Source organism: Styela clava, chromosome 2, assembly GCF_964204865.1.
Source record: "Styela clava chromosome 2, kaStyClav1.hap1.2, whole genome shotgun sequence".
In the NCBI taxonomy this organism is placed as follows: Eukaryota; Metazoa; Chordata; class Ascidiacea; order Stolidobranchia; family Styelidae; genus Styela; species Styela clava.
This window is the reverse complement of record NC_135251.1, coordinates 22886042-22909514: the sequence shown is the minus strand read 5'-3', so window position 1 is coordinate 22909514 and position 23473 is coordinate 22886042. Positions and strand designations below refer to the sequence as shown.

General features: G+C 33.9%; 1 protein-coding gene across 3 annotated transcripts; it reads left to right on the top strand.

The window, feature by feature from the left end:
• Positions 1–6836: 6836 nt before the first annotated feature.
• LOC120336481 (ATP-binding cassette sub-family C member 4-like) lies at positions 6837–22939 on the top strand. Of its 3 annotated transcripts, XM_039404166.2 has the most exons (29): positions 6841–7266; positions 7567–7677; positions 7841–7958; positions 8152–8367; positions 8745–8834; positions 9271–9434; positions 9719–9844; positions 10401–10539; positions 12131–12238; positions 12963–13070; positions 13338–13442; positions 13705–13896; positions 14198–14410; positions 14857–14925; positions 15161–15266; positions 15379–15488; positions 15740–15915; positions 16148–16317; positions 16469–16615; positions 17004–17083; positions 17426–17576; positions 17862–17981; positions 18494–18711; positions 19130–19324; positions 19918–20076; positions 20448–20537; positions 21014–21186; positions 21834–21939; positions 22086–22939. In XM_039404166.2, exons 1-29 carry the CDS (start codon positions 7205–7207, stop codon positions 22209–22211), a joined length of 3948 nt encoding a protein of 1315 aa, XP_039260100.2. In that variant the 5' UTR covers positions 6841–7204; the 3' UTR covers positions 22212–22939. The 3 variants fall into 3 exon arrangements, with proteins under 3 accessions (XP_077965938.1, XP_039260100.2, XP_077965937.1); XM_078109811.1 differs by lacking the exon at positions 7841–7958 and having other exon boundaries at positions 7250–7266; XM_078109812.1 differs by lacking the exons at positions 21834–21939; positions 22086–22939 and having other exon boundaries at positions 6837–7266; positions 19918–20050; positions 21014–21152.
• Positions 22940–23473: the final 534 nt, after the last annotated feature.

Sequence of the window (23473 nt, the reverse complement as noted above, 5' to 3'; positions counted from 1 at the left end):
CTCGCCTTCTACTGACGCATAGCGTGATACCGACAAGTGTTATTTTTCATCCTGATTTGCAGCAGAATGGGTTTTGTGTGGAACATGAACAGTGTTTTTGAAGAAGCCGGAATCCTATCCCGGTTTTGCTCCAATCAGTGGTTAGGCATGTGGGTCTATCTTTGTCATAGATTTCGATTCAATTTCACTTATGACTGTTTTTTTCGATTCCTCGAAGAGCTGGTTGGGTTCTTCCGTCCAGACAAATTTGGTCGACGGCTGGAGCTATTGGCGGAATGGTGACATCTTTTTATCTGATGCAAAAGCGTATGATACCTGGTTCACAATGCCAAACCAGGACCGGGCATAGGTTAAGCTCGAGCCACTGAACAGCTTGGAAAAATGCTTTTTCAATGCTGTCCGACCATAATAATGTGTCATCGATACACTTCGTTTTGTCAGAAATATCAGAGGCGACTTCGTCAAAACGTCTGCTGTAGCCATCGCCAGATGCAATATATCCCTGTGGGGCTGTTTTGTAACGGTATCTGCCCCAAGGTGTGATGAAACTTGTTAGATGGCGGTCATCTTTGTGTAGGTGTGGGCTATGGTAGCCGCTCCAAGCATCGAAAACTGTCTTCTTTGTGATACGAGGTACCTGGTGAGCTTGGTAGAAAGGTGATAAAGTGTGATGTGTTTCACGAGTAGCAAACTTGTTCAGGGGCTGTAGATCAACAGTTCGTCGAGGCTTACCATTTTTCTTTGCGCATATAACCATTTCGTGGCTCCATGTGACCGATAGGGACAGGTTCGATTACTCCTAGTTGAGTGTTTAGGAAACAAATCAGTATTTGCTATTGTTTTTGTATTTGCTGTTGTTTCTGGCTATTTCTGTTGCCATCTGATCTGATCTTATGAAGACATACTCCTGGTTCCGAATACATGTATTGCAATTGTATATTTACAAATACAAAGATCAGTTCAAGTCATGACTGTTAAATCTAAGTTTCACTGCAAGCCCGAGTTCGTTAATTACTTGTCTATCGTTAACCCCTTTTTCTCTCCTAACGAATAGTCGCTTTTATGCTGGTTTTGGTATCCTTAGGGCATGACGCATTATCGTCATCGTACCCTACAGCAAGGGTCTGCAACTACATTTTAGCGCGACCCAAAAAAAAAAATTTTCAACTTCTTGCGACCCAAGCATTTGGTAAACATGTAATTAGTTATCGATTTTAAGACTATTGTCGACACTAGCATTTTTCTTGCACAAAATTATATGAAACTTATCACATAAAATTGTGAATAATAGCGTTTATTATGACTAATGCAAATTATAAGCTTTGTGTATAATACACAACATATCAAATCGAGGTTTAATTTGGGAGAAAGCAACTCGAAGATATTTTTCTACCTCTAGCCTTGATCTGTAATTGTATTTTATGTATGAAAACGCTGATAGGCGGGAAAAATGTATTGGCTTTTTAATGAATTTTGGATGCTTTGCTGTAAGATACACGTGGAACCAATCTTTTTACAATATTCGCTGTTATTCCGCTGTGAAGAAGCATTACCATCACTAATAAAATTTGACGACGGTGGTTTCGAAATGTGGTAGTGATTCAAATATAACACTAGAGCTGCGTGCAGCTTTAACAAGCTTCCCGCGTAAAAAAAACTGAAGACGCGTTTTGCTCACTGGAGCGTGAAAGCGTGGTCAGTCATGCATAAAATTTGCAATTTATGATGGAGGACTTATTATCTGCATGTGATGTAAATTTCAAGTCTCTATTAGTGTCGTTCTCGAGAAGAAGATGAAAATGTAAAATCCTATATTGCTCACTGGAGCGTATCGCCGAGGTCACTCATGCGTATACTTGACAGATCGTATCCGGAACATGTCCATTAATCATTGTTATTAATTTCAACCCAATAGCATGTATCAATTTTGAGAAATCGCAAAAAAACTGAAGACGCGTTTTGCTCACTGGAGCGTGAAAGCGTGGTCAGTCATGCATAAAATTTGCATTTTATTGCTAGCTGAGAACTTCTGCACATTTGTAATCATTGTTATGAATTTCAACCCAATAGCATGTATCAATTTTGAGAAATCGCAAAAAAACTGAAGACGCGTTTTGCTCACTGGAGCGTGAAGGCGTGGTTAGTCATGCATAAAATTTGCATTTTATTGCTAGCTGAGAACTTCTGCACATTTGAGGTGAATTTCAAGTTTGTAGGACCAATTTGAAAAAAAAATAATAAAAATAAATAGTAATAAATAAATAATAATAATAATAAATAAATAATAATAAAACACAGGAATACAACAGGTTCCCTGCTGACAAGCAGCGGGAAGCCTAATTATCTATAACTAAGGGCGCAGCAGCCATGGTTTTCTATAAGCAGGGTTGCCATCTACCCAGAGCCAAAAATAGGCATGAAATCATACACGAGTCTCCCACTTTTTATCATTAGAAGTCGCTTCGAACATGGTTGTACCGTAAATATATACTACCACGTTGTACGCAGCTCTAAAATTGCAAAAAGCTATGGAAAGAGACGAAGTCACTGCCACACGCAATCTCTAAGACAAGGGTCGGCAACTTTTGTCGCTCCCGAGCCAAAACCAAGTGTTACGAATCTTGGCGGGCCGCACTTATTTTTTCGAGAAAGTTAAAAACTGAACGGGTGGCTGATAAACCACATTATTCATACAGATTAGAAATTCAAATTTCGGACTTTAATAGCGAGCGAACACTGCGACAACTCGTTGACTCAAGTCGTCTTATTATACAAAATATTTACAAATAATATTTAATGCGACACTAGGTGACACACTAAATAAAATCAAAATTTTCTAAATGTCTATCACTAATACTAGTTCTTCGCAAGGAAAATTTTATTTTGGTTAAGTAATTGAAAACAAAAGCGATTTTTTTCATAATGATTGGAAAACGAATTATTAATGAAGAACAAGAATAACATAATAACGATCCGTAGGTTTAAGTGAGCACTGTGGGCCGGATTATTTTACTCCGTGCGGCGGATATGGCCCGCAGGCGGCCGACCTCTAACCTAAAGTACTCATACTTTGGTTTCCCACAATGCTTCTTGTGTTTTTATGGTAGTATTGTGGGCACCGATTACTGTTTTCCACCTTTCTCGATGTCGCAATAGCAGTAGTTAATAAAAAAAAATTCTTTTCATGTTCGAAACAGAACTCATGGTTACGCTTACTCTAAATTGCAGTTTGTCCCTAAAAACAGTATTCCTAAAAACTAGCAGCAACTATTGTGTGTGTCACAGTTTGCCTGGAAATACCGCAAACCCCATTGTTGACAGAAAAAGTTCGTCCATCGTTTCCACGCAAGCTTTGTACGCAAAACAAGTATTGGTCATCCACGTTTCTAAGACCAAATACGCACGAGACTCAAAAATAAGCACTTCACTTAGAAATAAGCACATCGTTACTTTATAAGACGCGGGCTAGAAAATAAGCAAAAATCTTAGAAATAAGCACGGTATGGCAACCCTGTCTATAAGGGAGGGGGTTCAGAATAGAAAATTCCCGAGCAACACTCATCGCTCAATCCATGGCCGACCCGTGAATTTAAAATGTCTTGTCATATCTATTCAATTGTGTTCATCGTTGCTCGCCTTTGAGTTGACTAATATACTACACTACGGCAACCATGGAATACTTTTATAACCGTCTACTAGCAAGGAATGGATTGAAATCGTATTTTTGAGTTGCTCTTTCAGCACTTAGGATTATCGCAATGTTTCGTTGTTAAAGGAGAGTTTGCAGTCATGAAGCCAATTATATTTGATACTTTCATATCGAATTCGGTCTATGCATAAATGTATCAGTGATTTCTAGATGCAGTGATGAGACAAATATCGGCCGAAACAGTAAAATGATCAAACTTTCATTGGAGGGTTTAAATATGGGGTCGGCAAACCACATTCGAATTCGGCCCGCGACGCTTCACTGAATTATATTAACTCTTCGAACTCTGAATCCCCAGAACGATGCTACTCTCTCACCCTGACCTCCCACGGCGTCGCATCGATTTGACGCGTTAAAAAATTGTAATATCCCTAATTTCAAATCAAAATAACTACTGAACCATTAGATATCAGATGGTCTGTAATATATCATATAAAAGCCTATCTAGTCTTTTATTTTTAACTGGCATTATTTTTCACGAGATGTTTTGATGAGATGTGTAAGCCTATTTTTAGCCCCATCTACTATTTTTTTGTATTTTGGTAATATTTAATACATTTCTTAGAAATGTATCATCAATATAAGTACAATTTTGAAAAGTATACAAAATTACCTTTCGGAGAATATACGTATGACTTTCTTAACATACGCATAACTCATTTTATTGCAGAATTTGTACTATCGATTCAAATGGTTTGCGAACAAAATTTATCAACTTTTTGACGCCAAGTTTGTGTAAGGACGCAAAGGGCGACGACGACATTGTCGTGATAACGTTCATGCGACGTATCGTGCGTAACTCTTTGCGTGGGGTATATTGCGCAATTGCACATCTGGTCGTTCACAGCTTGAGTGCAGATTGTGGCTTTATTGCATTAGTATCATATCCTCGGCCGCAGATAAAAACCCTTTCAGACGAATTTTGATCGAACATAGTAAAATTGCTAGAATATAAAGGCCATTTTATATACGTTTACTATTTGGATATGGGACGAAAACGAATGGCCAAAACGAAATATATGATCCTCATGAATTTATGAGGTTCCGCCGGAAACATCAAGGCTAATTATTCACCGTTGGATATCATGAAGATTGAATAAAAAAAACTGATAACGGGTACACGGAAGACAAGCACTCAACGAAATATCAGCGTACATAGTGATATTTACCAAATCATAATATTTTTTTAATTCTTCGCTCCAGTTTTATGCGTTTTACCCAAAATTCGAATTGATGTTTTGTCTCCATAGCAGCAGCAAAACAAGCGTAGATGTTTGGAAAATTTTGAATTTTCTCACCATTTGTCGCTATTCTCTTGTTACTGTTGGAACATCACAACAAAGTCTAGATCAGCATATCATGACCTGGGGGAAATTTCTTCATTCTTGGGGGTAAATTTCTTTATTGTGAAAAGAGATTTTGGAAAAACAAAAACCACATCTATTTGCTTGTTTTGCTGCTAGAAATCAGTATCAGCCTATTAATATCAGTAAGCCTATATTTCAAACAAAATTGGAAACAAACTTCTTTAAACAAATCGAGTTCATTGGTATTTTAGCAATTATATTAAATTTAGTCACAAAAATAGCAAAATAAAATTTGCTGAAACCGAGTGGCACGAAAAGGGAGAAAATATCAGGACAAATATTTGGATTTTAGGTTTACGTATCTTACTCAAGATGGTATTCAAATTCCTCAGTGTGTTCTGTGCATGAAATCCTTTTTAAATAGTACCATGAAACCTGCCCCACCAAAACAACGCCTAGCAAATGTCATCCAAGCATAATTAGTAAAAACCGGTCTTTTTTTTAGTCAAGATTGATCTGTCTAAATCTGAGTTTCCCAAACTTTAGGGCCGCGGACCCCCATCCTATACCAATTTATGTGCGTAACCAAGGGGGAAGGATAATGTTCCATTCGGATTTAGAACACAACAGTTACTTGACTCGAGCTCATCTCATCGGATGACTCTAAATAGTAAAAAGCTGGAAAAACGGAAACTATTTGAAACTATTTGGCAGACTAAGAATACTGCTGTACATGCATCTTTTACCATTGCTTTGTATGTGGCAAAAGCCATAAACACACATACGATTGGTGGAAACTTCCTGAAAACTTTTTATGATCGAAATTCCCCCTCACCCTTTTTCCTCCTCTCCTCAGTCTTCCCCGTTCACTCTCCCCACTCTTATTTACCCTCACCCATCTCACTCTCCCCACTCTTGACTTCTTTCGCCACTCTACCACACCAACACTCTTCCACTACCCCATACTGTTTTCCCTTTTTCCCACCCAAATCCACTCTCCCTTTTTTCATGCTGAACTGAGGGACTTCGCGTCTCTAAAGTTAGAACTCTTTATACTTTGCACGACGAATATTTAATAAATATTCCCGAATGACTGTATTGAGGGTAAATCTTGTAATCTTGTTTGATGAAGGGGTAAAAGTTTTAATGTCTAAGTAAAAAGTAAAATTTTGCCAGCTATCTTTTCGCCAAAACATCAAATTTTGGTTTTAGTTTGGTTGTGATAATTGTCAAAGTAGGTTTGAGATGAGATCCGTGTATAGATTTATTGAAATTCATCAAACTGAAAATCTATTACATCACCCGTGTGGACAAAACTTAGTTTTCATTAATTTAGCTATCTATCTTCACGACTTAGGGTGCAAAACGGGATGCAGCAGCAGATTAATAAAAACCAGCGTGAAACGATAGACTAAATAACATGGTAATAATGCGTAAGCTATGAACAAAAAACGGCGCTCCAGAAGTGTGTGTACCAATATGGAGGGAACTAATTTTGTTCGTCCACTTAACATCGAGTTGTGTAAAGGAACTCAAACTTTCACTTGGCTAACACAGACAATCCCGAACTCGTAATAAAACTAAAATAAAAGAAATCGAAATAAAATTATGGCCTAACCCTAACCTGATACACACACTACGAGAGTACCCAAAATGAACGTTAAGAGAGAATTTTGGGGACATTAAAAAAAACTTTTTAGCACTAAATTGAAGCTCGATGCTGCGCGTGATCGCACACGACGAGCGCAAGAAGCGAAAAAAACAAGTCTGAAAAGCACGCCGTCGAATCCAGTGAGCGAGAATACATAAGATTTCGTTATGGTCCAAATGACACAAAAGTCCGTGGCGACCAAAAATACAACTTGCACAGACTACGATCATAGGCTAGCAAGCCTATTGTACCATACCGATTCTAATGAATATTCATATGAATAAACGCGACGTTGAATCCATGGATAGGTGACTTTGTCTGGACGTATAGTTGCGCAGTTTGCAGACTTGTGATTTTCAATTTCAAACCAAACAAGATTTGAAGGTCAAGTATTCAATGTTGTGGTGCAACAAACGTCATTTAGTAGACATTGGGTTTGTGTGGAGACAGAATAACATCTGAATTAATATCTTGCAGTTATCGGTTAAAAGAATGTAAAATTCTTTAGCAATCTTGAGGCGTATATGTTTTGTAGAAATGAAGAAATTACGACCAAATCCAATGTCTCGGGCAAATATATTTTCCTACCTATCATATTGGTAAGTGGAATATTTTTTTAACATTTACAGTTTACGATATGAAAAATTATGAATCTTTGAGATTAGGTTTTTATCAGACATTGAATAAATATTCTTATGATACAATTTTTAAGCGTAATCATATTATTCGTTTTCTAATGGGCATAATCACTTCAGTTGTTTAAGAAGATTGTTTTTTGGCATTTGAATGCTAATTTATTGTATTTATGAGGTCAATGTAGAATTAGAAATATCCACAGAAAGAATTAGTATAACAATACAATGTCATGAATAAATGTAATAGCATCACCATTCAACCAGGTGGCTGAACGACTTTTTTGCTGAAGGATCCAAGCGGACGTTACAAGAATCAGATATGTTTGAACTTGATACTTCCAATATGTCCGCAGAAATTACAAGTGATTTGGAAAGGTGCGTTTAGAAAAAATAAAGTAGTTTATTGCATGCACAATATCAGTGTCTAATATATATGACAAGCAAGTGGTGGTGTAAGTCCAAAGCGGACGATATACCAAGCATGATTGTAAAATAAAAGGCACGATAAAAACCACGCTATCTGTCAATTCTTATTCAGAAATTGGGAGAAAGAAATTCAAAGATCTAAGAAAGCAACCGAACCGAGTTTAATTCGAGCAGTAGCAATGACATATAGGAGGCGATTTATGTTATGTGGTGTATTAGCTCTTATAGCAGTGAGTAGTAAATATTTTAATTTAAGTAATTTTCAATTAAATAATGATGTCGCTTTTTGAGTTATTATTACCATATTTATAAAAATTAGAATATTAAATCTTTGTGAATCGTAAATTTTTTTTTTGTTTGTGTGTGTGTGTTACACTTACAACTCAAATGTAATCAAAACATAAACCAAATTATTTGTTCCAGGAATGTCTCCGAACAGCAGTACCAGTCTTGATAGCATATCTCGTAAAATACTTCGAGAATCAAACGGTTACTCCAGTTTGGCATGCATATGCTTATGCCGCTGGGATAAGTGTCGTTACAATATTATTGGCTCTTATTCATCATCAGAATTTTTATATAACTCAAAGAATTGGATGGCTTATGCGAGCATCAACCTGTGCTTTGATGTATAAAAAGGTAGGATACTTACGTATACTCTATAACTTGAATAGTTTTGTAACTATCATCATATAATTTGAAACCTTTTATCGAATGGCAAAATCTAGTCTCCTATTTAATCAAGGTTACTGTATAACAATAACGGCCCCTACATGATTTTGTACTTGTACTTCCCAAAAGTAGGGTAGTTTCAGGATTTGAACTATCCCTATTGTAAATCGATGAACTATCGAAAAAAAAAAGCCTTTCAATGGGCAATTAACAGCAAAAATCTCCTTGTTTTTCTGCCTTTTTGAGGTAACACGTTTTTGAGCAAATTCTTATTCATTCAATTTTATAATTACAAATACCGTCGATATATTACTCACAATATTACATATAAGGTTGTTTTTCAGACACTTCGCTTGAGTCAGAAATCATTGAATAATACGTCGACAGGTAAAATAGTTAATCTCGGAGCCACAGATGTTCTTCGATTTGATGTGGTGAGTAAATGTAATACATTCATCTGTAATATTTGAATACATATATATTACAAGCTTGTGATCCAATGAAATTTTTCTTCTTTTTTTCAATGACGTTTAACAGGAATAAAATGTAAAACAAATAAAATGAACGTATTAAATGTAGCCTTGTAACAGAGATGGCCAGTCAAGTTCCGACCAACTGCGGCTTTTGAAAAAAAAGCCATCAAACGAAGCAAATTGACAAACAATTCTGATTCCGACATTGGGTTCAAAAACAAACTAACCGCAACTGTGTTAGCAAGTTGTTTTGCAAAAAAAACTCTGAGGTATAATTATTGTACAATCCAGATTAACGTTCATAAAAAATGGCACATATCCTTTCATGGATAGCAATTTTTTCTAGTTGTAAAAAGGGTTTTGTACATATTACACATGTATATTCTTACTCAATTAGCTTCCTAGCTTTCTGCATTATCTCTGGATCGCACCGCTGCAATGTTTAATTGTTGGAAGTATACTCTGGCCAGAACTTGGAATTGCTGTATTATCTGGAATGGGAGTCTTGATTTTGATCATGTTATTGCAAATATTCAGCGGACGGGCATTCGGCAAAATTAGGTAACTATCACCAAAACATCTATCACCGAAAAAATTGGCACACGTAGCTCATGAAATTGAACAGATTTTTTACCCCCTACTTTTTCATTCAATTGCAATGGTGTGGCAGTTAACTCATGTTTGCTGTGTTAAAATAGTGAGAGAAAATTATTTTCTACTAACGTCATACTATGCGTTCAATTTAAGTATTGTTTTCAAATAAATGTCCCACTTCGACCATACAATTTTCTAGTTGTACGTTGTATTCTAATTCTTCAACATTAACACTATTTTGTGAAATACAGAAGTATGACAGCTGTTATTACAGATAAACGCATACGACTAATGAATGAAGTGATAACTGGAATGAGAATTATAAAAATGTATGCATGGGAAAAACCGTTTGCAAAACTTGTTTCAAACACAAGAAGGTAATTCCATTTATACGTATTCAATAAGGCTTTATAATTTGATACGCAATATATTGGAGAAACTTTTTGTGTAGCAAGCGGCGTTGTGTAAGAATCAAACACAACGAGAATCAAATTTTCGTAACGGGGTGTCTAGAACACTGCACTATGTGTGTGTATCGTATGTTCCATAAGTAACGTGTACCATTTATACAGCAAATATCGTAACGTACCATTTGTACAGCAAATATCGTACGTTATGTGTATCGATAATATCTTCTTAATTACTTGCACCATTTATGTCACAACTTAGTATAAGTGGTACATGCGGTACAACTGCTGCAAGTTGTTCAAGTTTTGTAAGGGGGAAAAAGGGTACACAACTCATTCCATTGGCACACGTGCAAGTAGGCCATTCAAGCGTTGCTATGTTACATTATGTTATGCACGTTAATTCCTATGCTATAGGAACTGTGCTACAATTTTAATGGATATTATCCATTTGTGTACCAATCTTGTTTTTCTTTACTCGATCTAAAGTTCAAACATAACATTTATGATGCAATTTTATCTGCAGGAAAGAAGTTCAAAAAATTCTTCTTTCGTCTTCATTGAAAGCTTTTAATTTTTGCATTCATGCATTCCAAGATAAAATACTCACCTTTGTTACCTTATTGACATATGTCGCCTTAGGAGGTACAATAACAGCGTCGAAGGTATGTTGAATGAACAAAAAAATTATAACCTGAACTAATCTAACTCAAATTTTTATTGAACACAAGATATTGCCTAATTTAACTAATACCTAAATTATAAGAGTTTAAAATCAGAATCAATCATTGTGATATATAACTATATATCAATAGATTGGACCTAATTTATACGCCAAACTTCGTTAAAATTTACAGTACAAAGCAGATATCAGTCAAGAACAAATGACACTCATCAGAAGCACGACGAATTTATACAATTTGAATTTTGATCACGTTATCGTACACAAAAAGCAAATCTCATAGAGCCCACGAACATTTAAAAAAAAGAATAAAGTAAATAGCCTTTTAGCGAAAAATACAATTTTTAACCACTGATAATTCCAAAGCAATTGGTCCAGTAGGTAGTGAGAAAAAAATTCACAACAAGAAGAAGAAAAGAAATATTAACCAGATAACAACAACAACATAACAACAAAACAATTCATGTTTACATTTCGTGTCAAAAAAGTCTTGTAATTTCGTTGCAGTATTGCAGTATTATGCTGTCATATTTTTACATAACAATACAATTATTCTGTCCATTTCTCGCAACGTCTTTCGGTTTGCATTAATCCAAGGGGAAGCAGAATGTTTTAGGGATTTACGAAAACTAGATGCCTCTTTGCAATTTCGTCTTTTTTCGCGTATCATAGAGTTTGAAAAACAACATTTGCTAGACTTAAATTAACGAGCCAGATATTATGTAGCAGGCTGGTAATTGCGGTACTTTATTGAGGTAGAAAGCCAATCGAAAATTATAATTTCCTCAGGCTGGAATTTCCTTCCAAATTCTTTTGATACCATCACAAAATTTGCCGTGTCAAATAAGACTTAAGTAGAAGATACAGCAGCAAGTTTCTCATTTATGCAGAATATGATTCAAAATCTGTGACCCACAGTCTGCTATTCGCAATAAAAATAAAATTTTCAGCCGTTCAATGAAAAAGGTTCGTCATCCCTGTTATATAAGCATTACACGCGATGGCTGCCATAACACCATCTGCATAGTTATATAGCATGTTACACGCTGAATATCTCTTCAAGTAAAATACATCACAGCGAGTTAGAAATTTAAGATGTTAGCTAATATTACTATTAAATCTATGAATTTGTATTAATTAATGCTCCTAAATAGTCGGTGTGCTATGTAATTCTTAATGTGAATATAATATATATATGTTTTTGTGCATCTTTTCTGAAGCAGTGCTGATTTGATTTCCTCTTGCTAATTTGATGCTAGGAAGCAAATCTAACTATTTTAGTAGTCCAGCTTCTAACATATTATTTTGAAATCTCTTGTTAAAATATTATAATAGACTTTGTTGCACCACCAATTGCCCATTTGTATTATTTCCTGCTTAGTTTTAATATGATGTTAAACGTATAATTTATGCCTGAAACATTCAGGGCATAAAGCGGTTTATGTTACATAGAATAACAAATTATATATACTGTATTTATTTATAACTGACTAGTTTTGAAACTTTAATTTACAGTTTCTGGTACCCCGAGTAAATTTTTTGTTATTCAAATCATACATCTCTTGTCATTTCAGATATTTATAGTAATGGGACTCAGCTCATCTTTGAAACTTTCTACTACTTGTTTCGCGCTAGCAATTGAATATATGTCAACAACTAACGTATCAATGAAGAGAATACAGGTATGTTCACATTAGGTCATGCGTCAATATCCTAGTAAACGTCAGGCATGTTCGTTTCTTTATTAAATCATTTTTTTGTTATTTATCTTTTTATGTACGCATAATTACTCATTATCAATATCATATTACCGGTATCATTTTATCTATGGCAGTGGTAATCGGTCCCCTTTCAGAACATGTAAAGAGGAAATTGCTAGATTGGCATTATCATTCAAATTTCATGTCTTTGTGACATTAATATCACATTCATTTGTTCACTTCTTCAATAATTAAATATTTATCATTTGTGTCACGAGTATGTTGCTTGGTTGTATTCAATTCATTCGTCTTCTAAAAATAGCCTATTCACACGGTTAATGATTTATTATTGAATTTTTGAATGGTGTAATTATTTTACAAGTTACACTCTACTCGCCTTTATGGCCTATAAAATTAGAGACTATTGCATGGCTATCTAAATAAAACATGTCATTGCTTGTATCCGTCTTCTGTGTACCTTGTATACGTTATTAGATAGAGTACTTTACGCATAGGTGTAAAGCTAATGGCATTTAAAAGTACGGCTTGACATAAACCACGACTGGTGACTTCATAACGAAAGTAACCATTGCAATTATTTTAAGTTATATCAGTTTCTGAATTTGCTATTGTAAGGTATTGATTATTACTGCACTGGAATATTTCATGATTTGTTTCTGAAATGACTTTAAAACACTTTTGTCAGAAATATTTGCTGATGGACGAATTTTCTGATATTCGAAATTATTTAAAATCAAACTCCGACCAAGAAATTTACGTAGAACTCGAAAACTTCACTGGTAAATGGGAATTGGTAAGAACACAAATTAATGGATTCATTTGCGTTGGTTGTATTTGCGTTGAATCAGAAGTTTTAATTGATTTGGATAAACTAGTTATAAGATATGAGAAAACATGCGATCAGGTATTGCCATAAATTATAATGCTATCTAAAATAATTTTTAAATGAAACTGATTGCGAATTATATTTGGTAATGATGATTTTGTTGATCCAGTTGGTATCAGTATAATATTTGAATATTGTAATCAAAGTCTTATAAATGTGCAAATTTTTTTGCAGAATGATGATGCTAAAGAGAGATCTGATACAACATTAAATTGTGTAAATGTCCGAGTAGACGCAGGAAAGTTGGTCGCAGTTATTGGACCGGTTGGCTCAGGAAAGGTTACGCAACGAAAATTGTTGTACTTTTCGTCTAGAACGAATAGTCGAAGTATAGGAACACATAGCGCATATTTTATTACTAATTTCACTCTTTGTGAAAAACGCGAATAGCAAAACACTAACGAAGATGTTTGTAGATACGAGTTCGATACCTCATTTGAAACAGCTGAACTCAAATGTCGCATGACTGAACCCAAACTCGCATGACCGAATTTCTTTCAATAACAGTAAAGCATGTGATTTAACAAAAGGTTTCTTTCAGTCCTCGCTTTTAAGTGCAATACTCGGTGAATTACCTGCGGCTGAAGGGAAGGCTACAGTTCATGGAAATGTTGTCTACTCCGATCAAGTTCCTTGGATTTTCTCCGGTACTGTACGAGAAAATATTTTATTTGGTGAGGAATTCGACCAAGAACGTTACCACGAAGTAATCCATGCATGCTGTTTAAAGAAGGTACGAACGAATACCGCATAATGTAATCGCATAACTCATTTGACAGTTAGAAACAAAATTCAGTCAGATGTTCACACCAAGTTAAAAATTGTAATAAACAATGTTGTTTTGATATTGTTACATTAGATAAAAGCAAAGGCGCGGACAAATGATAAGACTTTCCAAATTTTATTATTTTGATAATAATTTTTCATCTTGAGTTAATGTTTTCTGTTTTGAAAAATGAATTTCTATCCGTTTAGGTAAGACTAATAATAATCCTGGTCTTTTTTAAAAATGTTAAATTAAACACTGATCTTAGGATCTCAAACTTCTGATTGATGGAGACATGACACTCATAGGCGAGAGGGGTGTTACCTTAAGCGGAGGTCAAAAAGCAAGAGTAAGCTTGGCACGAGCTGCGTACAAAAGGAATGCAGATATATGTTTATTGGACGATCCACTAAGCGCAGTAGATATCACTGTCGCAAGCCATATATTCGAACACTGCATTTGTGGAATAATGAAAAAGAAAGTAAAAGTTGTTTTTTAAAAATATATACTAGTACAACTAATCATCACTTCATTTGTTAAATTCAAAGTATGTCAATGAATTATAATATTTTACACCCACTCCGAACACTATTCCATATAATGAAACTCAAACAACGGAGCTCAGCACACATTATAACAGGGAAATCATTTATAAATGAAGAGATTTTGAGTGGAATATTTGAATAAATAATATGTAATTTATCCTCAATCATTTTGCAGACTGTCAAGAAACGCAGTTCATTGATGCTATATATATTTATTAAATTTTATGATTGGATAACGTAGATAACCTATATTCAATCAATCACACTTAATTTGCTGATTACGGTTCTGGCCAATAATTGATTTTTCCAGGAAGTATTCAGACTTTTACATACATACAATTGCCAACACTCGAACTAACATTATTCTTCTCATTCGCTGTAGGCGCGAATACTCATTACTCATCAACTGCAGTTATTGAAGAGCGTGGATGAGATTCTCATTTTCAAAGAGGTTTGTGCTTTCATAGCGTTCATTTTAACACGATAGTTTATTGTATAATTCTGGTAAGAAAAATTGTTCTCTCACAATGATGCAATAACGGGTCATTTTCAAGAGTTCCCTGCAATTCTTACAGCCATTTATTTTTATTTGTCTTCTAGTGGAGATAATTATACTGTAATCAGTGTGATATAGAAAAACAATTCAATAAATTTTTTTGTGTATCCTTGTCCTATTGGTCATTCAGGGAAGAGTAAATGATCGCGGAACTTATGCCGAACTTCAGGATAGTGGAGTTGATTTTGCTGCTTTGCTCATGAAAAAAGAAGACGAAAACGAATCGGTTTCTCGCGGTATAAGTTCTTATTCATTTGAAAAAATGTTTTTGATCCAATAACAATAATAAAATATAACAAATATTTTCACTAGCAATGACATTATTTGTTTACTTTGACTCACTTCCAGAAAAAGGACAAACAGTTACAGGATCCCCCATTAGCCTGAATACAAATTCAAATGATTCACCACAAAAATCCATGGGGCAACAAATATCGATCGGAGACAATAAGAACGAGGTTAATACCATCTAATAACTCTCTATGTGTAAATTAGTGGTTGTAACTTTTAGCAGTAGCGCCTAGTAACCATTTTCTTCTAATATATTCTGCTGGCTCAATTTTTTTTTTCAGATTTGTTTTTAATTCGTGGTTTGTCGATAAGGAAATTCATGTATTCTTTTTTTTTTATATGGGTTGCGTAATGTTCTGTTAATCAAATTACCTTATATATAAAATTTTAAAGATTACAATATTAAACCTCAATATAGAGATATTCAGAAAAGATCGTTGCAGAAGAAATAAGAGAACAAGGAAGTATTGGAGGAAAAGTTTATCTCGAATATTTCAGAGTTGCGGCAAACGCATTCTTACTTTTTTTATTTTTCATCATTGTTATAGCAAGTCACGTGCTATATATTATGAATGACTGGTGGTTATCGAAATGGTGAGTTAACTTATACCTTAGGAAACATTTTTCTTCAGCTTGATCAGTGAGAGTTTTGTGAATGACAATTATTTACCTAAAGTATCGGTTACAGAGTTTGGCGTGACTATGTGTAAATTCCAAATGCTACATTTGTGCTTGTTTCGAATTCCTAGAAATCTATGTAGCAGCAAAACATTTTCATTCGTGCATTTTTTTTCTTGTGATAATATATCAATAAATATATCAACAGGACAACGTCATATGAAAACTACCTGTCAAATTTTTCATCGAATAATTCAGATTTTTCTTCTGGATCGGGACAAAATGAACCGTCTGAAGTTTTTAATTCGACTACCTCGTATACAAGTGTTAACAATACAAACACGTTTGATTCCAGATATTACATGAAGATATATGCAGGTAATCACGGATACGCATCGTTGTCATGGCACTTGGATATATTGATTGAGTAGGAAGATAGACTAAAAACTGGTTAAAGCAAAATTCTAATATTTGAAAATAAATAATCAAACTGATGCAAGAAACAAAGCTTACATACTCTATTGTTTAGTTCTTTCCGCGATGGTGTTTTCGATTGTGTTTCTTCGTGCAAATTTACATTTTTATATTTGCGTCACATCCGGTATCCACATGCACAAGAAGATGTTTAATGCAATCCTACGAGCCCCGATCAGATTTTTCGATACTAATCCAGCAGGTGAGCCGTCATTTTCCTATATATTGCGTTTATTGGACAAGAAATGTACATATGGAATGTTTTGGTAATATGTTGTTTTTATAATTCTTTTACATGTTCTTGTTGTTATGAACAATCGCTTTTCTCATTCCCTACTGGAACATTTACTTTGAAACCTTGTGGTTAAAGATTGTATTTTTCATTAAAAATCTATTTCGTATTTTTGTGTGCAATGACGTCATCAAAATTAAATACCCGTACTACTTCGTATTGGCTTTCGTGTCCATATATATGAGAATCACTCTCTTGTATTGAGAATGAATTGTTCAAATTGTCAGTCAAATGTATTAAGCGCGATATTTCACATGAATCCACAATTTATCAAAGCTTTATTCTATTGACCATCCAGGAAGAATCCTGAACAGATTTTCCAAAGACATGGGACAGATAGACGAGCTTCTACCAATCACTTTCATTGACTTTCTGTGGGTGAGAGGAAGATTGTTGAGTTTCAAATCGAATTTCCGTTCAGCACAATATTCTGATTTATTTTCACCCGGGGCATTGACTGTTTGTGAGCCATCTCAACTTTAATTAGAACTTATTTAATAGCTTTTGCATTGACTATTTTTCTTCCGTACTTGACTAAACTGATTAAATGTCTGCACAGAAAAATATGTTTTGATAAATAAATAATAATATTTCTCTTTGGAATTTTAAGGAATACCATAACCTATGTACAGAGTGAAATCGTCGAGTCATGATGTGAATGCTCATGATTTTCCCAATTGTAATTGTAGTTGCTTTAATTTGTCTATTATTGATTTACAGATTCTTGGCGTGATCGTCAGTGTTGTAATTCTCACATCAGTCGTCAACTATTTTGTCATCATTGTAATTATTCCATTGGTCATTTATTTTCTCTGGCTAAGAAGCTATTACTTGCGTACTTCAAGGGATATAAAAAGACTAGAAGGAACTTGTAAGGAAGCATTGAATATTTCAAACATTTACCAAAAATACCAAAGTTAAAAATCACATATTTAAAATCACTAATTCACATTGTAACAGACTTGATACTCTTTTGGTTTGAACAGGAATTTATAAAAACTAATACATACAATCAAACACAAAACTAGTTGCAATCAATGCCGAATTTTTTAAGAAATGACGTATTAATCTACACACATTATCATTCAATATTTTGACTAGAATAGTTCAATCAGCAGTCGCATTTTTCATATGCTTTATATATTATTTTACCCAGGCAGGAGTCCAGTCTTCAGCTTGTTATCCTCAACTTTACAAGGTTTACTCACTGTTCGTGCTTTCGGTGTTCAACAACAATTCGAAGATAAATTTCACGAATATCAAGATTTACACAGTGGTATTTTATATATCATAATGGTATTTAATATTACCAACATGTTATTCGATTATTTTGGGGGATATGGAAAATGTTATTTTACATTAAATTAAAATTGAACCTATATAACATGGTATAGGTGAGAAGAATTATTAGAATATTTTTTTAATAAACTTCAGTTTATTCGATGATAAGATTAGTTCTAAAACATTGACAATACATTCGAAACATTAAATTTATATATAATTTGATAGATCGACCAAAAATATAAATTGAAAATCAGTTTTAATTCATTCAAAACGAAATGTTGCGGAGTGATCTTGCTGAACTCGAATATATTTTTTGATAAAATTTTACAAAGGACGAAAGTCATATTAAGTTCGGTATCACTTCCCAGAGTTTTGTGAACAAAATCTTCGAGACTCCACATAGTTGATTCTCTCATTTTACTGTTAATGCATGACATGAGTCAATGCATCTTGTCGTTATCGTTATAATGTGGCGCAAGTTAAATTCATCATTTCTCCATCCAGCGTCATGGTTTCTGTTTCTTGTTGGAACAAGATGGTTTGGATTACGACTCGATTTGATAACTGCTACGTTCATATCAGCCGTTACATTTTTCTCCGTAATTAGCGCTTCATTACTGAATCTTAATGCGGGTGAAATTGGATTAGTCTTAACTTACACGGCATCATTGATCAGTATATTCCAATGGGGAGTTCGTCAAAGTGCAGAAGTTGAAAATTTAGTAAGTAGAGACCTGTAGACCTATAATAGAGATAGTTTCGTCAAGCATTTCACATTATTTCTTAAGCTTTCAATAATGTCATGAGCACTTTTTGCGCTTGAAAACTTCATGTATACAATTAGCTGCCACAATTAAGTTAAAACTGATATATATATATATATAGGCCCTATATTTAAGTCGTATGGTACGCGTGCCCGCTGATCTTTTCGCCGTACTCGGTGCTCAGCTACGGCTTCACTAATATCGATGCAAGACCTCTGTGTTGATATGTTGAAGCATTGCGTTCTCGCTATAATTTCTACAACGCCATACTCACCATGATAAATTGATATATTCGGTAATGGTAATCCATTCATTCTATTTAACATCCCCTCGTGTGCTCTTAAAATTAAGCTTTATTATATTGAATGTCTTACAGATGACATCAGTAGAAAGAGTTCAGCAATATTATCGCATACCGCCAGAAGCCGCGTTGGAAAATCCTGATAAACAACCACCAAACAGCTGGCCAACATGTGGCGCTATCAAGTTTGAAAATGTATCTTTTTCTTATTATGATGGTGGACCGAATGTGCTAAAAAATATTGATTTCGCAATACAACCAAAAGAAAAGGTAAATTATCTTTGAAACGAAGTTACCTAACACGAATATTTCAAAATAGAAATAGTTCTCATGCAATGTTTATTCACCAATATTATCAGTTATATTTGATTTTCTATCATTTGCCAAGATTAATTACCTGAAAATATAGCAGTACAGTATTCAGTAATTCAACTTTTATTTCTCTTTTCTGTAACTTTGCTCAAAGTAACGTTAAAACAAGCAATTCCTGTAATGTAAATATTTGATACTTGTGTTTTTTCGAAGAACGCTTTTAAGTCTATTGAAGGTATTGTAATATAACACCATTGTATACATATAAATTAAAGATGTGCGTTTGATGTATAAAGTATAATTAGAAATTATTTTTTTGGCACAGAAAATAAAGAAAAGATAGAAATAAAACTCTCGAAAGATGATCCAACTTGAATTGGTTAAACTGAGTTTAAAACGTTTGTCATACCTCAAAGAAGAAATGATTTTAATGAAACAGAATTACATAAGTTCTCTTCGTGACACTTTAAATTTGTTGTGTAGATGGAATTTAAAAAAATCCTAAATAAAATAAAATCAAGGATGAAACAAGTTTTACACATTTTCTTTAGATTGGAATTGTCGGACGAACGGGTGCCGGGAAAAGTTCTCTCATATCAGCACTTTTCAGACTTTCTGAACTAACAAGTGGTGAAATATTCATTGATGGAATTCCCATAACACCTTTAGGACTTCAAGACTTACGTAAAGCACTATCTATAATTCCGCAGGTCTAAATTACTACTTATATTATACAATATTATAAAGAATTCTGTCAAATTTTGTTTTTTGAATGTTGGCTTTCAATTCAAATTGATTCATAAGTTAGTCGCGGTACCACCACTTTCCTGTAATTGGTCTTATAAACAGTGTGTTTTTTAAATAAACGTTAAGAAGGCATACTTAAATAGAGTTGTTTACTCAGACACAAATTCCTGAAATCGGAAACTTGCCTTAGATTATACAAAACTATGCACGAAGGCAAAATGCTATAGAAACTACAAGAAAATAACCATGATTCCTTGAAGAAATATTGACTGACGATAAATTTTAAGCAATTAAAGTCCTCTGACATTTACTGAGTAATTCGTTTATTTTATAGGATCCGATCCTTTTCACTGGAACAATGAGAAGAAACATTGATCCTTTCGACAATTATTTGGATGACGATTTATGGAACGCATTGGAGCAGGTTTCACTAAAATATACAATTCACAATAACCATATGTACTAATTTTTACTTGACGCAAATATAAGAACGATTTAGCATTACTGAATGCTTACATGTGCTTTTTTAAAACGGAATTTTTGAAAATAAAGTAGCATTCTGGTCTGTGCACGGTTAGCAAAACACAGTTGGTCACAACAGAGCTATCATAGTAGAACTGTCGACATAACTCTTTGGATGTGATTGGTCAGTGTCAGAACGACAACCGTCCAAGAGAAAACGTTTCGAAAAGTGTAAAGGTGGCGTCCTCACGGTATTGTACGAAGAACTACTTTATTAGGCGGTGAAAGTTAATGTATGTACCCAAATAAAGATATTCATCATTTGCATAATTCTAGTTTCGTCTGAAAACGCCACTGTTCTAAAATGAACAACCACAAAGTGCATAGAATATGATTTCGTAATCATCGAATTATCAGATTTCAACTTCGTTTTGTCAGGTTCAGTTGAAAGTGTTGGTTGAATCTTTCCCTTTGAAACTCAACACAGAACTTGCTGAATCAGGATCTAATCTCAGTGTTGGACAAAGACAACTTGTTTGTCTTGCACGAGCAGTTTTGAGGAAAAGTAAAATTCTTGTGATTGATGAAGCTACTGCAAATGTCGATATCAGGTATATAAAATGCAGAATTCATAGAAATTGAGTTTCAGAATCTGTTTCTTTGCGATGTCATTAAAATAGATAGGAAACTTAAAATGGGTGAATAACAGCAATTTTTAATCAAATATAGTATATAATCACACCATTGTGCCGCGATAATCGTAGCATATCGTATTGAAATTAATTCAAAAAATGTGTTTGCTTGTTATTGCAACTGTTAAATTATTAGTATTAGTATTAAAACTAAATTCTACGTTATGGCTGTCAACATTGGTAAAAAATATTTTTATTTCGCTTACTCTAAGTAAAATATGTTGATCTTTCATATGTAGATCGATACAGCCAATATATAATTACGAAAGTATATAAAGATATTTCAAAAGTTTTCACTTGTGATTCAGCATCGTCTTTGTAATAGATACAATCAGCTTATTATTACATATCACAACGAACTCAGCCTTTTGTTTATCGCAATTATCTGTACATTGACAACAACAAAAATGACCCATCAATATATTTACCGTTCACGCAAGTCCGTGTTAAACTAATTTTTCCCATGTATTTCCTTGTCTTTTCAGGCAACAGTCACAAATCTATTAGTTGAAAACAGCAAACATGACTAATTTTTTTTTCTTTCTGAATCTTTGTTTTACTTTTAGGACAGATCGTCTGATTCAAAAGACGATAAGACGAAAGTTCAAGCAATGCACTGTTATAACTATTGCTCACCGGATAAATACAATAATAGATTCAGACAAGATTTTGGTAATTTTTTTTTATTTAGCGACAAATCAGGCGCCGATTTTACTAGTTTAAATTATTTATAAGTATATACTTGAAATTTGTGTGTCAGTTTTCATGCAGTAAAAATGAACTCATTTTGTTGAAACAATGTAATTTTCTATCTACAGGTGCTAGAGGAAGGACAAGTTAAGGAGTTCGACAAACCAAATGTTCTTTTGCAAAAAAGGGATGGCCTGTTTGCTAGCATAATGAAAAGCGCTGGTCTATCTATAGCAAAACCAAATTGCGAATAAAAAAGGCTACAAAAGTGACAGCAATAGTTGTATTTGTTCAGGCTTTCAATTCTATTTTATTCTTTGAACATATAAATGCTTGCTATGAATGTAATATATTCTGACATGATATGAGCTATTATTTTCGTTTGATTTTTTAGTAAATTTCATTGTTTATTTTGTATTTGTATTTAAGTGTAGCCCAATAATAATTGTATATGTGGGAAATAAAAACCTGTCATTAGTCAGTCAGGTAATTTTGTGACATCAAAGGCATAAGCATTATATACCGCCTAGTATTTGATCATATCTTTGAGTTCCGTGGTTTTACAGAATTTAGTTACGAAACTCTTACACCAATGAATTTGTATTTTAGGATGATTCCGTCATTAATTCACTTAGCCCGCCTAAAGTTACCGGGTCAACAATAATTTGGTAGTACTCTTTTACTTTTACGATATCAGCTTTATAAAACAAGGCACAGTATGAATGAGTAAGCCGACAAATATTCGAGTCTTGCAAATTATGAAGCATCGAAGTTTTTTCAAGGGCTTTATTCGTATTGATTCGAGAAGGGCTTTAGTGAAGAGCAACCAATTAGTTCCACTGCGGTATAAGCAATCTAAAACTTTTCAACGAGAAATAACCATTCATATGAATTTCTGCAATTTTCATATGCGCGAAATGCTCTCGAAAGTTTGAAAATGGATTGACATTATAAGATTCATTTTTAAAATAAATATATACAAGTTTAATCAGGATCTGGTATTAATGTTTGGTACAAACGTTTGCAGCCCGCGACCGATTTAGTCACGTAAAAGTGGCCCGCGAGACGAAAATGGTTGGGCAGGCCTGGCGTAGACAATGATAAATATGTGTGATATGTGAATAGACAAAATGAAGCAGCCATGAATAAAAATGTTTCCAGAAAACTGAGAAAATAAAATATAAAAATATGGAGTTCAGACACTTGATAATCAAAGATTCATTTTTTTAATTCAATAGTTGAAAAATATCATCTGTGGTTAAAAGAAATATCTAGAAGAAAGTCTCATAAATAAAGAGCAACTATTTTTAGAAAAGCCTAAATATTTCCGGATCATTTAGTTTGCCCAATTTATTACACACTGGGCTAAGGTGGTAAAATGGTATTGAACAATAAATTGGTTTTTTAGCACCATCTGCAATAAAAACTTTCCAACGGCCTGAGCCAGTTTTAAAGCAATGGGGAAACATTTTATAGTTCAATATATTCACGAAGCAAATTTCCTACTTGGGAATTA

Bases quoted from the DNA above. Each gene is read 5' to 3' on its own strand.
- LOC120336481 (XM_039404166.2), top strand. From the start codon at position 7,205: ATGAAGAAATTACGACCAAATCCAATGTCTCGGGCAAATATATTTTCC. The intron at 8,368-8,744 runs GTAGGATACTTA...GTTGTTTTTCAG, and splicing joins GTGCTTTGATGTATAAAAAG to ACACTTCGCTTGAGTCAGAA. The intron at 17,577-17,861 runs GTAAGGAAGCAT...TATTTTACCCAG, and splicing joins AAAAAGACTAGAAGGAACTT to GCAGGAGTCCAGTCTTCAGC.